The sequence below is a fragment of the Chiloscyllium plagiosum genome, unplaced genomic scaffold (genome assembly GCF_037043375.1).
Source record: "Chiloscyllium plagiosum isolate Xiang-an unplaced genomic scaffold, Cpla_swu_hap1 HiC_scaffold_27, whole genome shotgun sequence".
NCBI classification, from domain to species: Eukaryota; Metazoa; Chordata; class Chondrichthyes; order Orectolobiformes; family Hemiscylliidae; genus Chiloscyllium; species Chiloscyllium plagiosum.
Genome location: NW_028270165.1, coordinates 40,989,682 through 41,006,971, shown reverse-complemented (window position 1 = coordinate 41,006,971; position 17,290 = coordinate 40,989,682). Strand labels below are relative to the sequence as shown.

Sequence of the window (17,290 nt, the reverse complement as noted above, 5' to 3'; positions counted from 1 at the left end):
AGCTGAAGAACCTCTCCCCCCGTGTGGATCCGCTGGTGCTTCAGCCTGTCGGAGGAACTGTTGAAGGCCTTCCTGCAGTCTGTGCAGGGGAATGGCCTCTCCCCAGTGTGGACCCGCTGGTGGGTCAGCAGGGCGAAGGAATTGCTGAAGCCCTTCCCGCACTCGGTGCAGAGGAACAGCCTCTCCCCAGTGTGGACCTGACGGTGGGCCAACAGGGTGGATGCCTGGGTAAAGCCCTTCCCGCATGCGGAGCACCTGAAGGGCCGCTCCCCTGTGTGGATCCGCCGGTGCCTCAACAGGTCAGAGCAATTGCTGAAGGCCTTCCCACACTCGGAGCAGCTGAAGGGCCTCTCCCTGGTGTGGACCCGCCGGTGCCTCACCAGGTCGGAGGAATTGCTGAAGGCCTTCCCACACTCTGTGCAGGGGAATGGCCTCTCCCCGGTGTGACTGCGACGATGAATCGCCAGAGCAGATGGGAAACGGAAGCCTTTCCCACAGTCGCCACACTTCCACGGTTTCTCCACGGGGCGGGATTCCTCTGGTTTCTCCATGGCCAAAGCTTCAGCCGCACACAACACGTGTAGAGCTCCTCCCCTCTGTGAATTCCTCTTCCCAGGCCTTATAACTGTTTCAGGCTCCACACTCCGTGCACTCCAACAGTAGGGTCTCTCGTCCAGTCCCACTGATGCCGAGAACGGACTGAAACAGGAACCAAAACGTTTTGCTCCTTCTCACAGAATCAGTCAAAAATGGTTGTGGTCCCGATGGATTGAGTGACTGTCAGACATTAACGTCAAAGTGAGGACTGCAGACACTGGAGAGTCAGTATCGAAAAGTGCGGCACTGGAAAAGCACAGCAAGTCAGGCAGCACCCGAGGAGCAGGAGAGTCGACATTTTGGGCATAAGTTCTTCATCTGTTGATTTTGAAACTTCCGTCTTCAGATCTTCAAATACTCTGTCAAAAGAGTTTACAAAATTCATTACTGTCAGTCCAGAATAAAAATTCAGAACAAGCAATTTGTTTGTGTTGTTATTCCACAAAATTGAAAGCACTATCCCACACTCTCTCTCTCCCGCCCTCCACTCTAACTCATTCTCCTGAAGATGTTGATTCAGGATCTCACAGGGGCAGAAAAGCAAAGACGTCAAGACTGACATCTCTGAGTTTTGGATAACTCCACCTGAAATTTAATATCTTTCACAACACTGGGATATTGCTGAGAGTGAGCAGGTCGGATTTTGGGAAGCAAAAAAATCTCAATTCAGGGTAAATCTGCAATGCAGCTTCTTGAAGAACAACCAGACAAAATGGTTAACATTCCCAGGAAGTGGGGAGGAAAGCAAAAATGAGACATCAAGGCATTGACACCGCCACCAGAGAGAAACTGAACATAGACATGACAAACATTTGTGGAAAGCCAGAGTCATCGAGATGTACAGCACAGAAACAGACACTTCAGTCAAATTCCTCTGTGCCCAACCAGATATCCAAAATTAATCTCGTCCCAGCGCTTTGTCCATATCCCTTTGAACCTTTCCTTTTCATACACTCATGCTGATGACTTTTAAATGTTGTCATTGTACCAGCCTTCACCACTTCCTTTGGCAGCTCATTCCATACATGCACCATCCTCTGCGTGAAAATGTTGCCCCTTAGGTCTCTTTGCAGTCTCCCTCCCCCTGCCCTCACCTTAAATCTATTACCCTCGAGTTCTGGACTCCCCATCCCAAGGAAAAGACCTCGTCTATTTACTCAATCCATGCCCCTCATGATTTTAAAAAAGTCTATCAGGTTACCCCTCACACTCTGATGCACTAGGGAAAACAGCAACACCCTATCCTTCCAACCCTCCTTCCCCGGGTAATTAAGACACATATCTGAGTTTGCAGAGTCTGCTCCCTCCCTGGGTTCACTCCAGTTGCTACAAGTGAACAAATTTCCTCCCCCCGCACTCCACCCACCGCTTCCCAACTCCCCCCCCGAACAGTTAACAAAAGTCTCTTCTCATCAGAGAACCCTCACTGTTCTAACAAGTCCACACCAACCTCCAAATGGCAACCTCACCACACTCATTCCCCTACTCCTATTGCTCTACATTTACCCCTTGACTAATATATCTAACATGCACATCCCTGGGCACTATGGGTAATTTGGCCTGGCCAATCAAACCTTACCTGGACAAAGTTAAAAATCGCACAACACCAGGCTATCGTCCAATGGGTTTATTTGGAAGCACTAGCATTTGGAGCGCTGCTCCTTCATCAGGTGGTTGTGGAGTGTAAGAATTTCTGGAAAAGCATTACAGTGTCCTGGCATTGAAATGATATATTGAACAAATCTGGATCGTTAAGTCTTTCATCTTTTACAATGGATTGCAGATATCATTAATATGTAAATCCCAGAACTTCCTGTAAGGCACCTTCCCAGGATAACTTTAAGGCTTTGTAACAAAAGGAGACACTTCAGCTCAAACAATGCATTAAAGATGTGAGGTCAGAATTTGTCTGTATCCCAGTCTAGTGTCAGACTGGTTCTATTTCCAATGTGAAATTTACAAAATGTTACATATATTAACTGCCTGCAGATTGTGCATTTTTTGAGGAAAATAGAATACATATGCAAATATCATTCTGCAAACACAAATTCACCCCCATAGACTTGTGCATGTGTGTGCATGAGAGAGAGAAAAAGTCTGTTTCCATGCTGTATATCTCTATGTCAATTTGACAACAGATACTTTTTTTCTGTTGGTATAAATATTATTGTAAATCATAGTGGGTACTAATAGCTCGATGTAAGGGTGAGAGAATTCCTCAAATAAGGCACTGTAGGAATCCTGGGAGAATAGTATTTCTGGTTTACGTCCTATTGAACAATATAAAGCACAAGTACCTACTTATTTCTAATTTTGGTTCACATTTCTTGTTTTATTCCCTGCTAATGATTACACTCGATGTCTGGATGGTTAACAGGCTGGGAGATTGTGGGTCTGGATTGACTTATTGTTCCGGAAGGTGTTAAAAAAAGGGGGGTGAAATCATCAGCAGAAATCCAGGAGAGGTGAGAAATCAGGACCTGAAATCTGAGCTGACACCAGGTTACCCTGTGATCAGTGCTTTGATTACCTGTGCACCCTCTACCTTTATCTTGCTTTCCATTTGATCACCTCCTCAATATTGAGGATCCAATCCTTGTCATCCTGAAGCCATATCTCTGTATGGAGTCCCATATTTTAATTGAAGGAGCTCCCTTCAACGTGTGCAGTCAATTCATTCGCTTTTGCTGCAATGCAACACACATTCAGACATACCATTTTTAGTTTCAGTTTTTGTGATCTTTAGAATCCAGTTTTGATTGCTGGGACATTTACTCTCCATGTCCTTCTGTCGTTCTCGGATGTTCATTTTTCACATCACTGTATTGCTCACTGGCCTGGATTTGGATTGGCCATGCTAAATTGTCCATAGTGCCCAGAGATGTGCGGGTTAGGCGGGTTCGCCATGGGAAATGCAGGGTTAGAGTTTCATAGTAATAGAAGCAGGAGTAGGCCATTTGGCCCGTCGAGCCTGCTTTGCCATTCATTTAGATCATGATTGATCTCTCCATTGTCTCAGCTTCTCCTCCCTGCATTGTCTCAACTACCTTTAATACCTTTATCATGCAAAAACCCATCTAACTGGGTCCTGAATATACTTAATTAAGCTGCCTCTACTGCTTCCCTGGGCAGAGAATTACATAGATTCACGATTCTCTGGGAAAAGCAGTTCCTCATCTCTGTCCTAAATCTACTCCAACTAATCTTGAGGTCTGGTCTCACCTACCAGCAGAAATGACTGGATAGGATAGGGTTTCATCCCCACAGTGCAATGAAATCCCACTTTCCACCAAAATCTCAGATGTCCTCACTCACTCAGGTGCTGTCTCATAAATGAAAGATTTCATTGAAACTTCTTCTGGTCCCAGTAAGGACAAAACATCTTTGAAGGCTGCTCTGAAAGTCCAGTCTTCACAATGACATTTCTGGTTTCACCAAAGACCCAGAGAGTCATACAGCACAGAAACAGACCCTTCAGTCCAACTCATATGTGCCGCCCAGATATCCTAACATAATCAGGTCCCATTTACCAGCATTTGGCCCATATCCCTCTAAATGCTTCCTGTTCTTGTACCCATCCAGATGCCTTTTTAAATGCTTTAATTGTATCAGGCTCCACCCCTTCCTATGACAGCTCATTCAATACATGCACCACCTTCTGCGTGAAACAAGTTGCCCTTCATGTCCCTTTTAAATCATTCCCCTCTCACCTCAAACATATGCTCTCTAGTTTTGCATTCACCCTATCCATGCCCCTTATAAATATTTATAAGGTCACACCTGAACGTCCAATGCTCCAGGAAAATATCCCTGACCGATTCAGCCTCTCTCTGTAGATCAAACCCTTAACTCTGGCAACAGCTTTTCAAGTCTTTTCTGATCCCTTTCAAAGTTTCACACCATGTTTCCTGTAGCAGGGAGACCAGAACTGAATGCAGTATTTTAAAAGTGGCCTAACCAATGTCCTGTACAGCCACAACATGACCTCCCAACTCCGATTCTCAATGCTCTGACTAATAAAGGAAAGCATACAAAATGCCTTCTTCACTATTCTGGCTACCTGAGACTGCACTTTCAAGGAACAATGAACCTGCACTCCAAGGTCTCTTTGTTCTGAAACACTCCCTTAACTGTCTTGCCTGGATTACCTTACCAAAATGCAAACATCACATTTCCCTAAATTAATCTCCACCTGCCACTCCCTGGCCCATTGCCCCATCCAATCAATTCTAATTTATAGCAAACTCTCTGTAATTCTTATTCCCTGGAAGTTCAAAATCTCCATCCCACACACTCTCTCCATTCTCACTTTATTGAACCTAATCCCTGCTGTACCTCATCCTGAAGGGTCTGGTTCATGCTGATGAACAGGGTCACACTCAGGGGAATCTAATTGAAACAAACAGAATACTCGATGGCCTGGACGAGCTGATGTTGGGAAGATGTTTCCATTGGAAGGAGAGACTAGCAGCCGAGGGCACAGCCTTAGAGTAAAGGGAAGACCTTTCAGAACGGAGATTAGGAGAAATTTCTTTAGCCAGAGAATGGTGAACTGATGGAATTCATTGCCACAGAAGGCTGTGGAGGCCAGGTAACTGAGGATAGTTAACACTGAGACAGAAACAGTTCTTGAGTATCAAGGGGATCGAGGGTTACAGGGAGAAAACAGGAGAATGGGGCTGAGACACTTATCAGCCGCAGACCCAGTGGGCTGAATGGCTTAATTTCTGCTCTTATGAATAGGAAAGGTTCAGAAGAAGGGCCTGTGCCCGAAACGTCGAATCTCCTGTTCCCTGGATGCTGCCTGACCTGCTGTGCTGTTCCAGCAATAAAGTTTCAACAAATCAGAGATATATACGCCAAACAAGGTAGCACTAGTTTAGTTTATGAATATAGTCAGCATGAAATCAAGTATCTGTTTCTGTGCTGTATGATTCTGTAACTGTTCTTAAAAGCATTTTTTCTGTTCCCTCATAACCATCCACTTCATTGTTGTTCAAAAATCAGATGAACTCAGCCTTGAATATATTCAATGACCCCCTAACCGCAGGAAGGCTCCACCCCACTTCTGAACTCAATTCCTCTTGCCCTGCTGACTGCTTAGTGCACCTGTCTGACAACGGGTATTGACTGGTGTAGAAAGACACTGAAACCTCTTTGTACATCCACATAACATTACTGATGAACGGCTCGTGTCCAAAACGTCTACTCTCCTGGTCCTCAGATGCTGTCTGACCCGCTGTTCTTTTCCAGGGCCACACTTGTCAACTCTGATCTCCAGCATCTGCACCCCTCACTTTCTCCATATCCCAACATGTCACCATTAAAACAATGCACCTCCTTTCTGCTTTTGTTTTCCCACAGCAAAGGCTATATTATCACATTGTGGTCATGCATTTGCCATGTGTTTGCCAATTGAGACACAGATCAGGACTAACATTTCTAGACAAAAAAGTGAGTACTGCAGATGCCAGAGATTAGAGTTGAGAGTGTGGTGCTGGTAAAGCACGCAGGTCAGGCAGCATTTGAGGAGCAGGAAAATTCCTGATGAAGGACTTTTGCCCGAAACGTCGATTTTCCTGCTCCTCGGACGCTGCCTGACCTGCGTGCTTTTCCAGCACCACACTCTCGACCAATATTTCTACACTCTGTCCCCTCTCTGAATTCACTCCCTTTCCTTTCAGTTGTTGCAAGTCAACAATTGAACGCCAGAATGAAAAAAAAAGTGGAATAGGTGGCGAGAAAAGAGAGTGCTGTACTCACAGTTGCTGGACAGAGGAAGAAAGTTGCAGTTTGGGATAAAGCTCAATCTTCATTCAGAGAGACTGGAACAGCCGCAGAGGCTTCAGAAGCTCATTGTCCAACTTCCGCATTCAGACAATAGCGGTGCTTTGATTGGCAGAAGGGCAAGACACCCTCCGGTCCTCCCGAGTTCCCTATTGGTACATCAAAAGTAGGTCATGAGTCATTTGTGTGTACAACCAGGAGCATGCAGTCGTTTGCTGACACCAGCGGACATGCGCAGTGCTTGCTGACACCGAGGCGCATGCGCATTATGCTCTTCAGAGATGCTGACGTTACTGACAGATTTGAAGTGTCCAAATGCCAATCGGAGGAAATAAAAAAGTTGAACCACAATTTGTTCCCCCCTGTGGCTCGACATTGTATATCTTTTGCATTTTGGCTGGCTGCTCAACTTTTGTATATCTTTTCCATCGGTTAGGGGAGTCACAAACTGGAGGGCACAGGTTTAGGTTGAGTGGGGAAAGATGAGGGACCAAAGGATGAGAAAAAACGTGAGACATTTAATTTGTCTCAAGAAATGCCAGAACTAGAGGACATTAGTTTAGGGTGAGTGGGAACCTAAGGGGTAACTTGTTTCACGCAGAGGATAGTAAATGTATTGAATGAGCTGCTGGAGTGGAGGCTGGTACAATTACAACTTTTTAAAAGGCATCCAGTTGGTGTACTAATAGGAAGGTTTAAAGGGATTTGGGCCAAGTGTTGGCAAATAGGAATAGATTAATTTAGGATATCTGGTCGGCACAGACCAAACTGTTTCATTCCATGCTCGATGACTCTATTTCTTCATAGTCTGAACCAATTTGACAATATTAGAATAGGCAACTCACCCCTTACAGCCTGTCCTCAACTGTGGCCAGATTGCACATTTTTCAACGCAAGTTTCAGAAAGATGCCTGCAGCTTTTTTTAAAAATAGAATTGAACATGCTTTAATGTTGTTTCTGAGTAGCTATTCTCAATGTTAAAGATCAGCCATTTCTTGTGCACCCCCATCTCCCAGGTAGAGTCATCACCATCTGTCTCTCTCTCCTTAAAAGGGCTTGATACAGTGATCAAAGAGGGATGGAGGCACGAGAAATAATAGGTGGTGGGGAAAGAGAATGGTTGGGGGGGGAGGAGCTGAGGGTGGGTGTCAAGAGAGAGAGAAAATGGACAGGGGGACAGAAAGAGAATGGACAGAGGACAGTGACACTACAAATCCGACCTTCCCCAGGACCACAGTAATCATTTCTCAATATACAAATGGCTAAAGCAGTAGAATCACATAATCCCTGCAGGCCATTCAGCCCATTCACCTCACACTGACCTTCCAAACAGCATCCCACCAGACCAACCCACTTACCATACAACACTGCAGTTCCCCATGGCTTACGCACCCGAAAATGCATATCCCTGGACACTTCAGCACAGCTGATCCACCCTAAACTGCAGATCTTTGGACTGTGGGAGGAAACCGGAGCACCTGGAGGAAACCCACGCAGACACAAGGGGGACAATATGCCAAAGTCACCTGAGGCTGGAATCAAACCAGCACTGAGGCAGCAGTACTAACCACTGAGCCACCATGCCACCCAGAGCTTTGATGTTCTGCTTTGTCTTCATAGCTTCTGACTTCTCATGCGCCCTCAGCAGAGGCTGTTCCCTCCTGAGATTTGTGGACCACACCCACTGCAGCCTCCCTTTCCCACATCTCCTGTCCTAAGCACGTCGGTTCCTGAACCTGCCATCTGGTCTCCTGCTTTTAACTGCAGAGAAAGACAACAATTACCTGTCAATATTCTGCCCCTTACCCCCAGTGCCCCCCTCCCACCACTCAGCCAGTTAGCTCCTCCCCCGCTGCCCAATCTCAGATCCTCTTTACCTATGTGATTCACACTCTCACCCTTCTGACCCTGTCCAATGACCTAATCAGAAGGCTCTGTCCCCGTGACGTGTCTGCAGCCTGGCTTCCAACTCCATCTCTCTGAGCCAAAGGTCTTCCAGCGTGTGTTTACCCTGAATCACAGCATCCAGAACCTCCCACCTTCTGCAAAGTGAAAGACAAGTCTCACCATGCCCTCTCCAATGTGTGTGTGTCGATTAGATTCGATCCCCTACAGTATGGAAACAGGCCCTTTGGCCCAAAATGTCCACACTGACCCTCCAAAGAGTAACCCACCCAGACCTGTTCCCCTCCCTATATTTACCCCTGACTAATGCACCCAACACTATGTGGAATTTAGCATGGCCAATTCACCTGACCTGCACATCTTTTGGATTGTGGGAGGAAACTGGAGCACTCGGAGGAAACCCATGCCAGCATTGGGGAGAATGTGCCAACTCCACATAGACAGTTGCCCAAGGTGGGAATCGAACCCGGATCCCTGGTGCTGCGAGGCAGCACTGCTAACCACCGAGCCACCATGCCACCCAGTAACTGATTAATTGTTTCTACTGGCCAAGCAGAGGCCGATAGCCAAGTTTGGAACCCATGAGGACGGTCTCAACCGGGACCTTCACTACACTTAACACTGTCTCTCACTCCCACACGCACACATACACACAGTCACGCAGACCCTCTCTCACACACATACACCTCCCACACTCAAATCCATGCACACACCCTCTCACAGGCTTATACTCCATTGCATCGACACACTTTATCAACCATGCACATGCAAACACACACTCTCTCATACGCACACACACACAAACCTATGCAGTGAATTTGCATTTGCAGATACATTGCGCTATTTGAGCAAAACACAATCTGCAGTCAGTCAATCTATGTAATATTTTATAAATTCCTACTTTGGAAATAGAACACGTGTGACTCAGGACTGGGATACAGACAGACTTGAACCTCACACCTTTCTTGCATTGTCTGAGCTGAGAGGTCACCTATTTTTATAAAATTTTTAGTCATCGGGAGAATGTGAGTTAAAAGTAGTTCTGGGATATACATGTTAATGAATCGAAACCTACAACCCATTCTAAAAGATGAAAGACTGAACTGCAACTGGACTGGTTCAGGAAATCTTATCAACTGCATGACACTGTAATGTTTGGCGATAAATTCTATGTCTTATGATCCTGCTCAACAGCTACCTGATGAAGGAGCAGCGCTCCGAAAGCTAGCGCTCCCAAATAAATCTGTTGGGACTATAACCTGGAGTTGTGTAGATTTTAACTTTATCCACCTCGGTCCAACACCGGCAACTCCGCATCATTTCTAATTAACACAGCCCACACCTCCTGGTGCTGCCAGTAAACTTTACAATGCCGATAAAACGACACAGTACCTGCACTCCTGAAATATTTTCAATTTCCAACGATACTAGCTACTCATTCACTGCTCCATCTGATACACGACATTGGAAACTTAGTGCAGGAGGCTGAAAGAAATCAACAGGTTTAAAACAAAAACCATTTGAAGCTCAAAGCCCTCAATGAGAGTCTGAGCCTGGCAGTAAGTTCAGGTAACCCTTTATTGTGACCCAACTTTGTTACAGCTTCAGATTCCCCCCAGCAAAAAGGCGTGGAAAAAGTAGCTTTTTATTTTAAAACAGCTCAAAGTCAAAGCGCACACACTCCCTTTCTTAACCTGTAGGAAGTATTGCCTCATTCAGCAATTTCAATGTATACTCTATATCCAAGTAGGTTTCTCCCTGTTCATTTGCTGGGGAGAGGGAGGGGCCCAGTGGGGAAGAGAACAGAGTGGGGGAGGAAGGCAGTGTAGAGTCAACCATAGGCCAGACAGGGTAAAGGATGCAGGTGGGACGACTGAGTGAATCCTTTCCCACAACGGCAGTTTCCTTCCTGAAAAATGACGTGAGTGAATCAGATGGGGGTTTTCTTCCCCCTCCCCCCCAAAAATGGCTTCATCATTAGACTTGGAACTCCAGATTACTGACTGAATTCCAATTTCACCATCTGCCACAGCAGGATTGGAACCTGGGAGCCCCGGAACTGGGTTAATACTCCAGTCGATAATGGCACTCAGCCGTCACTCCTTCAATGCCCCTGCTATGGCACGTGAACTTGCTGGTGCCTCTGCAGGTGGGAGGAGCAAGTGAACACCTTACTGCACCTGGGACAACTGAAGGGCCTCTCACCTATGTGGACCTGCTGGTGTTTCTGAAGTGTGATGGCCTGGGTAAAGCACTTCCCGCACTCGGGACAACTAAAGGGCCTCTCCCCCGTGTGGACCCGCTGGTGGGTCTGGAGGTTGGAGGCCCGGGCAAAGCCCTTCCCACACTCGGGGCACCTGAAGGGCCTCTCCCCGGTGTGGGACTGCTGGTGTCTCAGCCGGGCAGAGGCCTGGGTAAAGCACTTCCCGCATTCACAGCAGCTGAAGGGCCTCTCCCCTGTGTGGACCCGCTGGTGGGTCTGCAGGGTGGAGGAATCGCTGAAGCCTTTACCGCACTCTGGGCAGCTGAAGTGCCGCTCCCCTGTGTGGAGCCGCTGGTGGATCAGCAGGGCAGAGGCCTGAGTAAAGGCCTTCCTGCACTCGGAGCAGCTGAAGGGCCTCTCCCCCGTGTGGACCCACCGGTGGGTCAGCAGGGCGAAGGAATTGCTGAAGACCTTCCCACACTCGTGGCAGCTGAAAGGCCTCTCCCCCGTGTGGACCCGCCTGTGGCTAAGCAGGGCAGATGCCTGGGTAAAGCCCTTCCTGCACTCGGGGCAGCTGAAGGGCCTCTCCCCGGTGTGACTGTGCCGATGAGTCTCCAGAGCAGACGGGGCACAGAAGCCTTTCCCACAGTCGCCACACTTCCACGGTTTCTTTACGGGGTGGGATTCCTCGGGTTTCTCCATGGCCAAAGCTTCAGCCGCACACAAACGTGGGTACAGCCCCACCCTGCCGTGAATTCCTCTTTCCAGGCCGTATAACTGTTTCAGGCTCCATACTAACTGCGCTGCAACGTAGGGTCTCTCATCCAGTCCCACTGATTCTGAAAATGTATTCAAGCCGGAAGCAAACGCTTTGCTCCTTCTCACAGAATCACAGTCAAAAATCGTTACAGTCCCGATGTCCCAGTGTCACTGTCAGACATTGATGTGAAAGTGAGGACTGCAGATGCTGGAGAGTCAAGAGTTCAAAAGTATGATGCTGGAAAAGCACTGTAGGTCAGGCAGCATCCGAGGAGCAGAAGAGTCAATGCTTCGGGCATAAGGCGATTTTGAAATTTCCGTCCTCAGATCTTCAAATACTCTGTAAAAAGAGATTACAAAAGTCATTACAATTAGTGCAGTGTAACAATTCTGAACAAGCAATTCTACTTTCTGCAGATTATACTTTTCTTTTGTTATTCCACAAAATTGAACGCACCATCCCACTCTCTCTCCCCCTCTGTTCTCACTCTGCTCTAATTCTCCTCAAGGTGCTGATTCAGGATTTTACAGATGCAACCAACATAGAGTCATAGAGATGTACAGCATGGAAACAGACCTAAACCCAGGGAAAAGACTGTCTATTTATCCTATACATGCCCCTCATAAATTTGTAAACCTCTATAAGGTTACCCCTCAGGCTCCAAAACTCCTGGGAAAACAGCTCCAGTCTGTTCAGCCTCTCCCTATAGCTCAAATCCTCCAACCCTGGCGACATCCTTGTAAATCGTTTCTGAACCCTTTCAAGTTTCACAACATCTTTCCATTGGAAGGAAACCAGAATTGCACGCAATATTCCAACAGTGTCCTAACCAATGTTCTGTACAGCCGCAACATGACCTCCCAAGAGTTCAAAATTAACATGAAAGAAGTCTTCGATAAGCATTTGGTCCTTAAAGTTTGACAAGGCACTGATGAAATGCATCCAACAATCTTGAAGGAAGGGACTTGGAGGAGATGCCAGAAGACTGGAGAATTGCAAACATTGCAGCCTGGTTTAAGAAAGGTTGTAAAGTTAATCTCAGCAATTATAGAGTCATAGAGATGTACAGCATGGAAACAGACCCTTCGGTCCAACCCGTCCATGCTGACCAGATATCCCAACCCAATCTAGTCCCACCTGCCAGTTTAAATTTGGTGGAGAAGCTTCCAGTAATACTTGTTCTGGTCAAAATTAGTAGTCACATGGAGAAAGGTGGATTGATTAGGAAGAGTCTGCATGGGATTTCTGACGGGGACACTGCATTTAACTAACTTGTTAGAGATTTGTGAAGACGTTACAGGCTTGATAAGGATAACACTTCAGCTCTCCTCTTTGTTATCCATCCTGGCTATCTTGGGGAGCCTGGTACCCCTATAGCCTTGACATTATTCTGAATGGCATGCGTTTGAGGCGATTAAAGCACCAAAGTGTGACTTCAGATTACTTGGCTACATTGGTGTCTCGGTTTTGCTATCCTATCTTTCCCATAAAGGCTGACAGAACAGGCTGTGTGCAGGAGTCTGCTGGGCACCACCTTGATTAATCAAAAGGGAAAGAGCTATTGATTCAGCACCTCAGTAAATCTTGAGACAGTCTTGGTTCCTATGTACATGTTGGGATACATGTAAGGGGATGTTTATATTTTGCTTCTGTACTTAGAATTCATAAATTGAAGCCAATGTACATTTTTACAATCTTCAAGATTAAAAGTACAGAGGAGATCAATATTATACAACAATCCAACAACCCCGTCCCAAGACAACAGGCGCCTGACCCTCACAAAGCTGGCGGCCGGTTGCCCGGGCAACCCGAGAGCTCCTTCGCCGGTGAAGTAAACACTGGGCCTGTGGGGCTTCTATTGGAGGCCTGAGGCCTCCCCCTAGGAGTTTATAAACTCCCCAGTCTCCCTCCTCCCGCGGTTCCCAATCCTACCCTGTCTCACTGTCTCCTCTCCCCGGGATGTTTCTGAAACCTGATCCTGTTCTGAAGAAGGATCACCGGACCCGATTTCTCTGGACAGGCGCTGACGGACCTGCTCAGCTTTTCCAGCGGCTCCTGTTCTTGTTCCTTCAGCCGCCGGCGCCATTTCTCTCCCACACTCAGTAACTTTGCCTCACCGCACGCATGCGCACTACCAGGGGCCCGGAGAGAGATTTCTCGATCGCATGGGATCGTGGGAACTGAAGGCGCCATTAATGTTATGAAATCCAGTATCCCATATGCCCTCTTAACTGTCCTATTCACGTGTTAATGAAGTACACGTCAGGGGTAAATTATTCATCGATTTTAGATTTATACATTGAGTGGAACACTACAGGTGTTTAACTCTAAACTCTAGTTCCAATTCAGTGTCAGTATAATCGCTTTTTATCTGCTCTCAAATAAGCACCGAATCAATGCCCTCCACCTGACCCTTCTTAACGTTGATTTTCTTTAGTTTGCAGATTCCAACCCTCTGTTTCAATTATTTATTAAAATCTACTTCTGGTACATGGGCATCGCTGGCTGGCCAGCATTTGGTTCTCCTTGAGAATGTGGTGATGAGCTGCCTTCTTGAACCGTTGCAGTCCACATCCTGTACGGTGACCCACAACGTCTTGAGGGAAGGAATTCCAGGATTTGGACCAGTGACACTGAAGGAACAGTAATACATTTCCAAGTCAAGATGTTGAGTGGTTTGGAGGGGTACTTGCAAGAGGTTGTGTTCCCATGTATCTGTTTTCCTGGTCCTTCTAGATGGAAGTGGTTGTTAGTTTGAAAGGCAATTTGTCAGGTGCTTTGGTAAATTTTTGCAGTGCATCTTGTAGATACTACACACTACTGCTTCTGAACAGTGGGTATGGTACCAATCAAGCAGGCAACATTGACCTGGATGGTATGAAGCGTTTCAAATACAACCCCATCCAAGCTAGTGGGGAGTATTCCATTACACTGCTGACTAGTGGCTTGTAGAAGTTGGGACACGTTTTGGAGAGTCAGGAGGTGAGTTACTCACTACAGTATTTCTGGCCTCTGACCTGCTCTTGTAGCCACTGTGTATATATGGTTCATCTAGTTGAGTTTCTGTTCAATGGCAAACCCCAAGGATGTTGATCGTGGGGTATTTAGTGACAGTAACATTGTTGATATCACAGGTCAGTGGTCAGATTATCTCTTTTGGGGATGAGTCATTCTCTGACATTTGCATGGCATTCATGTTACTTCATCTCCTCCACTTCCCTCTCCTCCGCCCTTGAGCCCCGCCCCTCCAACCGCCACCAGGACAGAACCCCACTGGTCCTCACCTACCACCCCACCAATCTCCATGTACAGCGCATCATCCGCCGTCACTTCCGCCACCTCCAAACAGACCCCAGCACCAAGGATATATTTCCCTCCCCTCCCCTATCAGCTTTCCGTAGAGACCACTCCCTCCACGACTCCCTTGTCAGATCCACACCCCCCACCGACCCAACCTCCACTCCCGGCACCTTCCCTTGCAACCGCAGGAGGTGCAACACTTGCACCCACACCTCCCCCCTCACTTCTCTCCAAGGCCTCAAAGGAAACTTCCATATCCGCCACAGATTCACCTGCACCTCCACCCACATCATCTACTGCATCCGCTGCAGCCGGTGTGGCCTCCTCTATATTGGGGAGACAGGCCGCCTACTTGCGGAGCGATTCAGAGAGCACCTCTGGGCCACCCGGACGAACCAACCCAACCACCCTGTAGCACAGCATTTCAACTCCCCCTCCCACTCCACCGAGGATATGCAGGTCATTGGACTCATCCACCGCCAAACCACAACAACGTGACGGTCGGAGGAGGAGCGTCTTATCTTCCGACTGGGAACCCTTCAACCACAGGGGATGAACTTGGACTTCAACAGTTTCTTCATCCCCCCTCCCCCCACCTTGTCTCAGCCGAATCCCTCCAGCCCGGCACCGCCTTCCTGACCTGCAGTCTTCTTCTTGACCTCTCCGCCTCCATCCTACTCCGACCTATCACCCTCACCTTGACCTCTTTCCACCTATCACATTTCCAACGCCCCTCCTCCAAGTCCCTCCTCCCTACCTTTTATCTTCTCCTGCTGAACACTCTCTGCTCATTCCTGAAGAAGGGCCTGTGCCCGAAACGTCGAATCTCCTGTTCCCTGGATGCTGCCTGACCTGCTGTGCTGTTCCAGCAATAAAGTTTCAACTTTGATCTCCAGCATCTGCAGACCTCACTTTCTCCTCATTCATGTTACTTGCCACTCATCAGCCCATTGGATATGGTTAAGATCTTGTAGCATTTCAAACTGAACTGCTTCAGTTTGTGAGGAGTTGTTTATAGTGCTGAACATCTGCAATTATTGCGATATCTCCACTTCTGAACTTATGATGGAGGAAGGTCATTGATGAAGATGGTTCGGCCTATGAACTCCTGCAGAGTTGTCCTGAAGTCGAGATGACTGACCTCCACAAACCATAGCCATCTTTCCATGTGCTAGGTATAACTTAACAATTAAGACATACAAAACTAATTGAAGGAATAGGTATGAGACAACCCTCTTCAGGGTGTCTCCAGTGCAGGTTTTTCTGATCTAGAAACAATCTGATAAATGTTGACATTCATCAGCCTTTTGATCTTGGCAGTTTCCTTTCTCTCCAACATTTGTTTAACGTTAGCAAGTTGAATTCTTCTGCATTTTTCAGGAAAATGTTTCACAGAAGGTAACATTCTTAATATCTGTGTAATATTCCGTGGGAAAACTGTCTATAGTCCACCAGTTGGAGAGAATTTCTCTGAAAAGATTTGTCAAATGCCCTGCTTCCACAAGACCCAGTGTTCCCAAAGGTGAAGTACTTTTCACAGCCCTTTTATATTTTCCAGAATTCCCATGATAGGAGACATGTGCCACTTGTACCCACCACAAATCTCCTGAAACTGGGTGCAGTACAAAAGTCCAGCAGGAAGATTATCAGTAAAAAGGTCTGGTTTCAATCATAGAATAATAGACATCGAGAGACACACTGCACGGAAACAGATCCTTTGGTTCAACTCATCCATGCTGACCAGATGTCCCAAGCTGACCCAGTCCCAAGTTCCAGCCTTTAGCCCATATCCCTCCCAGATGCCTTTTAAATATTGTAATTGTACCCAGCTCCACCACTTCCCTGGCAGCTTGTTCCACACACACACACCACCCTCTGCATAAAAAGATTGTCCTTGAGGTCACTTATTCCCTTCTTGCTACCACAGCACCTCCTCTCTGTTCCCCACCACCCTCAGCATCCCCTGTCCATCCACAGCGCCTCCTGTCCATTCCCACCTTGCCACCCACAGTGCCCCATGTCCATTTTCCTCTCCCCACCCTCTGCCCCCCCATCCATCCTCTCTCTCTCCCCTCACCCTCCACTCTCCATCTCTCTGTTCCCTGTCTATTCTCTCTCTCCACCAACTCGCTGCTGTCCATTCTTCCACCGCCCCACCCTCTCCTTGCCACTCATTCTCTCTCTCCACCCACCCTCTGTCCCCGTCCATTCTCTGTCTCTCGTCACATGCTGCACCCCACACCATTCTCTCTTCTGCCCCCCCAACACTCTACCCACCCCAACACTCTACCCCCACATTCTCCCTCTCAGACCCTTCCCCCCATTCTCTGGGTCCCCCACGCTCAGCCCCGCAGGCCTTTCTCTCCCCCCCAAGTCCTTCTCCTCTCCCTCACCCTCTGCTTGCTCCGTCCATTCTCTCTCTCTGTTCTCCACAGCTCCACCCTGCCCCCGTCCATTCTCTTTCTGTTCTCCCCAGCCCCACCCTCTAGCCCCCATCAATGAGAGGAGGGAATCTGGTTGGTGGCTGGGAGGAGGAGGAGCTAGAAAGATAGGGAGCTTATTTGAAATTGAGTTCCCCAATGTTGAGTCCTCCCAACTCACGCAGCCCGGACGGAAGATGGGATGTTGTTCCTTCAATTTGCAGTTTGATTCATTGTGGTAAGGGAGGAGGCCAAAGATGGTTATGTCAGAAAGGGAGTGGGAAGGGGAATTAAAATGGCTGGTGACTGGGAGGTCC

At 47.6% G+C, this 17,290-nt stretch overlaps 1 protein-coding gene across 1 annotated transcript in view; it reads right to left on the bottom strand.

Annotated features, from left to right (window-relative positions):
• Window positions 1–9,849: 9,849 nt before the first annotated feature.
• LOC148143726 (uncharacterized) overlaps window positions 9,850–17,290 on the bottom strand; it is a 437,486-nt gene continuing 430,045 nt past the window's right edge. The window contains exon 2 of the mRNA XM_087974474.1: window positions 9,850–11,592. Within this exon, the coding sequence (XP_087830600.1) occupies window positions 10,407–11,195 (789 nt within the window). The 5' untranslated portion in view covers window positions 11,196–11,592 and the 3' untranslated portion in view covers window positions 9,850–10,406. The remainder of the gene's footprint in view (window positions 11,593–17,290) is intronic.